Genomic DNA, 5,357 nt, shown 5'->3' with positions numbered 1-5,357 from the left:
ATATCCTCGTAAGTCTACAAGTGAAAATGAAAAGGCGGGGAAGGCGTTGTGTAAATGACTAAGCTACCCTTTCATATTCAGAGGAGTAGTATTACGTACTTGAAATTCTTAGATAAAGACAAGGGTCCAATTGTCATTTCAACAAAGGGCACGCTGCTCGTTTCCAAGAAAAATGTATTTATTACACTCCATTATATCTTCTTCAGTGTTCAGTCTCTCAATCTCTCTATAGGCTTGGACTGCAGATTCTTTTCTCAAGATCACCATAAAAGGTACTCCATTTCTTCTTGATTATGTTTAACATGCATGGTTTCAGGATGATGATCTTATTTATTTTTTCTTCAAAATCATAGAATGTGGAAAATTCTGTACTTAAATAAATTTGTGTTTTTTTTAACACCATATTTTAATACCACAACTTGCATTATATTCTTCTAGTTCCATAGTCATAGTGTATATATACTTTTATCATCTTAATGTATACTAGTACTTGAAGCTGTAGCTTATTTACTTACTAGTTGGATGGTGTTAATGCATTATCAAGGTGTGGTTCATTCTATAGATTTTATATTAGCAATGAAAAATTCTTTTCTTTTTGGGGGTTGATTTTGCTTTTATTGCATTTCTGTCAATGTTGTATTTCTTCTCTCAATGTTGAGACAAGAGGGGTTGCTCTGATGGTAAGCAACCCCACTTCCAACAGAGAGGTTGTGAGTTCGAGTCTCCCCAAGAGCAAGGTGGGAAGTTCTTGGAGGGAAGGATGCCGGGGGTCTATTTGGAAACAGTCTCTCTACCCTAGGGTAGGGGTAAGGTCTGCGTACACACTACCCTCCCCAGACCCCACTAAGTGGGATTATACTGGGTTGTTGTTGTTGTTGTTGTTGTTGTATTTCTTCAACATTGTACAGCGGCTAGCAACATGCATCATTGTTTTTTCTGTTAATGCGTTATTAACACTGACCTGTTTAATTTAGGGAGGGGCGGATGGGGGTTCACCTGAACCCCTTCGCTGAAAAATTACACTGTATAATAAGGCAAAATCTGTTTTTTACCTCTACATATTATGTTTTGAATCCCATTGACACAACCCAGAAGCATAGCTTAGTGTTCTAACTTTTCTTTTTTGAACCCCTTAGCAGAAATACTGTTTGAATGATTCAACAAGATAAGATGGGTGGAAGTGCAACATTAAGTGATGGTTGGGAATTTGCTTCAACTGAAGCTCGGACACTAGTTTTGGTTGGACGTACAGGAGATGGTAAGAGTTCAACAGGGAATAGTATTCTTGGACGAAAGGCATTTAGATCGATGCCTCAATCTGCTGGTGTTACATCTACTTGTGAGATCCAACGAACTCAATTGCCAAATGGACAAATACTAGATGTAATTGATACCCCCGGTATGTAAAGCAAATTATTCTCCTTTAACGAAAATGTGGATCGGATTTGGTTAGTGTATTTACATGTCTGCAGCATCTTGTATAATCAATAACAACTCATGGAGAAAGCTTTAAGTACCCTATACAGTCAATTTCCTTATGGAAAACATTTGATATTTCTTAACCCCAATATGTACATGGTTTGTTTATGAAAGATTTCTGTGCAACATTTAATAACACGTAGAGTCAATTTCTGTAACTTTGTGCTTTAAAACAATTCTTATTCATCCCAAACTTCACAATGTACTAACATATAGGGCAGGACTTTATACTGTACAGTAGTTGAGTCCAATATTTGGTTATAGAAGTCTTTGAAGCTTCTAAAATTCTTGCTCAGTGGCGTAATCAGGAATTCATATAACGAGATTCAAAAAACACCATATCACATCTGAAATTGCGACCTAAAGCAATTCTTGAACCACATTTGTCATTAAACTAGAATCTTTTCTTATGGATGCCAATTTTTGCTTCACCCTTGTTTTTGGTAGCTCATATTGATTTTTAGAGATACCGCTACACTGTTATGTTATAGTCTACTGATCATCTAGTCTAGAAAGAATATGTTAGGATACGGTAAAGTTCCAAAGAGAGAGGAAATTCACTTGCTTAGAATGAATTTTTGCCTCGCTAGCTGCATATCTTATCATACATTCTTCAGGTAATCACAAGAGTTACTGATAGCCAATAAAATTGTGGAAATATTGCAGGACTGTTTGATTTTTCTGCTGATCCTGGTATTGTTGGAAATGAAATTGTTAAATGTGTCGATTTGGCCAAGGATGGCATCCATGCTGTTCTACTGGTACTGTCAGTACGAAGTCGCTTTTCAAGGGAAGAACAAGCAACTGTCCAGAGTTTTCTGGAGTTTTTTGGTAACAAAATTAGTGATTACATGATTGTGGTCTTCACTGGTGGAGATGATCTGGAATATAATGATGTGACTTTGGATGATTACTTAGGTGCCGACCCTTTGAAAGTAAGATTGCATGTTGAGATCTGATTAATGTCTTTGCTTTTTAGCATTCCTCTGTTCAAGAGGTTTCTTTATTGGTTTTCAAAGGTTAAATTAGTTGTTTTTGTTCTCTTTTGCGTGTTCATTAGTATGAAGATTGTTCCAAATAAATTTATTTGTATTGCCATTACAGGAAATTCTATCTATGTGTCGAAATAGGCTACTGCTTTTTGACAATCGGACTAAGGACCCAATTAAGAAAGTTGAGCAATTGAAAGATCTTCTTTTCCAAGTGAATTTGGTTGTGAAAAATAACGATGGAAAACCGTATACAAACAATTGGTTCAAGGAATTGAAGGTTTGACAGTAATTACAAGTTACTAATTGTTGGATTCTGTTTAACGTTATTCATTTTTACTTGTCAAGTAGGGTTAATCATCTCTTCTCATTTACAGGAAGGAGCTATGAATTATCATAATCTGAAGGCAAACGTTGATTCCTCAACAGCATATTCTGAGCAAGATATAAAAGAATTGAAGGACGAAATGCAGAGGTCCTATGAGGAGCAAATTAGGCGAATAACTGAAGCGGTAATAACTTGTGATATTTCTTACTAATGCACTTTGCTTACATTCATAGATAGATTTCAATGCATACATATATATCCTAATTTATCGATGCACCACACATACGTACATTATGTTCTAAAGTGCAGTATTTATGTAGCTAATCATATAGGTATGTGGTGTCTTGGGGCAGTTTATGGACCAACAATAACAAAAACTCGTCTCACTTCAAATCATTTTTTTCTGACTGTCCATGCATGTCATTTCATTTATGAACGTTAACGTTTATGTAATTGACAGGTAGAAACTAAGCTCTAGGAGACCATGCAAAGGCTGGAAAAGCAATTAGAGGAGGAGCATGCTGCTAGGATTGCGGCTGAACAGAATGCAAAAGAAGCTCAGAAGAAATCAGAGGATGAGAGTCGCGAACTGAGAGATCTCCTTGAGAGCTCGCGAAGGGAGACTAATGAGCTCCGAAATCGGATGCCAGCCCCAGCCCCAGCCCCAGGCTGTAATATTTTGTAAGTTAAGATATGGGGAATTAATTAAGAAATGTGTATGTTTTGGAGGCACTTCAGCTTAACTTTTTTTGATTAGATGTGTGTTTTTTGAAGTAGCCTCAACTTGAATTATTTGAGGATGTTTGCAGGCTCTCGTCCTCTTCTATACTGTGAATTTGGCTATATGATAATAGCTCGACGTTTTTGGATATTGCATTTTCGTCTGTTTTCTGCCTTCGTCTTCTTGGATTGTTTATTAGTGCCTTGGCTTTTTAAATACTACTAGTCTTAGAGTACGCGCGTACAATGATAATAAAAACATATCGTTTTTAATCAACACAAATAATAGTATTCAAAATATATGTTTGAGATAATTAAAAGAGTTGTTTTTAAATATGTATCCATACTATATACAACGTTTACGAAGTCAATGAAAAATAGCCACTATTTTGCTGCAACAGAGACCGGTCCAGCATAATATACTGGAGTTCGGTGCACTTGTGTATGAACTTCAGGATATTATGCTGGATCGGTATACTTTGGTGACTCCAGTATAATATACTGGAGATGGAGCAACGGTGCTCCAAACTCCAGTATATTATACTGGACAATTATACTTACTGAAATTCTAGTATAATATGCTGGAGTTCCAGCATAACTCTGGAGTTCAAGCATACTTATGTTGGAACTCCAGTATAATATACTGGTGTATTTTCCGTGTTTTAAATAGTGTTTTCGTTCAGATTTATCTTTACATGAAAAGTGACTAAATTTCGATTATTTTTGAAACTGAGCTATTTTTGAACGACCAGTTGTAAATCTGGCTATTTTTTAATTTCTCTGAATCAATAAACTAAATTAAGCTACATTAAAGGAAGCGTATTTTAGAATTGTTTTGCAATCCAAGTATAATATTTATTAGTCTTTGCCTGATTAGAAATAAAGAGTCAAATTCATAATTACATTGATAATATAGCTAATTGATATGTAGTACATTTCATAAGTTTACGTTAAACTTATTGCTATCTGATATAGTCTAAAGTGATAGATTTATTATAACAAAATAAAAATAAAGAGACAAAAAGTTGGAAATAAGATTTTATCCTAACCATTTTTAAAATAATAAAAAATATAAAAGAAGAGAGACAGAAATGCTTCCCAACCATTCAACTTACTACTTTTCGGGGCAACTGCCAATCAAAAGTCTTAGTATATGATTTAACTGGTTATGTTTTTAAATTTTAATTATTTTCTCGATAAACTAAAATTTATTATATTTGAGCATCAATTTTGTAATAACTGATCAGTACAAAATCACGAGATGCTGAATCTATTCCAAAGAGCAAGCAAACATAATTGTAGTAGAATTGAATTATAGCTGACAACTCAAGTAAGAAAAGAATTTATATAAGTAAAATTTTCCCTGATTTTATATTCCAAAATATTAGGAATTCCTACATAATTCATATAAAAAAAACTTTAATTGATTTCGAAATCCAAAATATTAGAGAAATAATAATTTAAATTTTAATATACGCATGTTGCGCTTGTCTCTAAAAGCAATACACGTATAAAAAATTACAAGTTCTAAAATAAAAATTATGTTGATCATATTTTGGGGGTTTACTTTAGTGGTTCTTTATTAAATTTGTTGTAGTACATGCTCATTATAAAAAAAGTATCATAGAAGTATCGTTTGATTGAACGGTAAAACGCGCATTTAACTTTACATGAGCACTTTATGTATATTTTATATTAGTTATTATAAGATTTATGTCTGATAGTTTACCAATAATTAAAGATTCTTTACCAATATTATTTTATGAGAGTGCTAAATTTAATCTAATCTTTCATATTTTATTATAATAAAGTAGACTCCTAAACCTAAAAGGAGTGCAAAG

At 33.7% G+C, this 5,357-nt stretch overlaps 1 protein-coding gene across 1 annotated transcript; it reads left to right on the top strand.

Annotated features, from left to right (window-relative positions):
• Positions 1-216: 216 nt before the first annotated feature.
• Positions 217-3,665, top strand: LOC107812903 (immune-associated nucleotide-binding protein 9-like). The gene is made up of 6 exons (XM_075220834.1): positions 217-272; positions 1,140-1,399; positions 2,146-2,414; positions 2,584-2,748; positions 2,846-2,980; positions 3,257-3,665. Exons 2-6 carry the CDS (start codon positions 1,153-1,155, stop codon positions 3,272-3,274), a joined length of 834 nt encoding a protein of 277 aa, XP_075076935.1. The 5' UTR covers positions 217-272; positions 1,140-1,152; the 3' UTR covers positions 3,275-3,665.
• Positions 3,666-5,357: the final 1,692 nt, after the last annotated feature.

The sequence above is a fragment of the Nicotiana tabacum genome, chromosome 8 (genome assembly GCF_000715075.1).
Source record: "Nicotiana tabacum cultivar K326 chromosome 8, ASM71507v2, whole genome shotgun sequence".
NCBI classification, from domain to species: domain Eukaryota; kingdom Viridiplantae; phylum Streptophyta; class Magnoliopsida; order Solanales; family Solanaceae; genus Nicotiana; species Nicotiana tabacum.
This window is presented reverse-complemented; position numbering and strand designations above follow the sequence as displayed.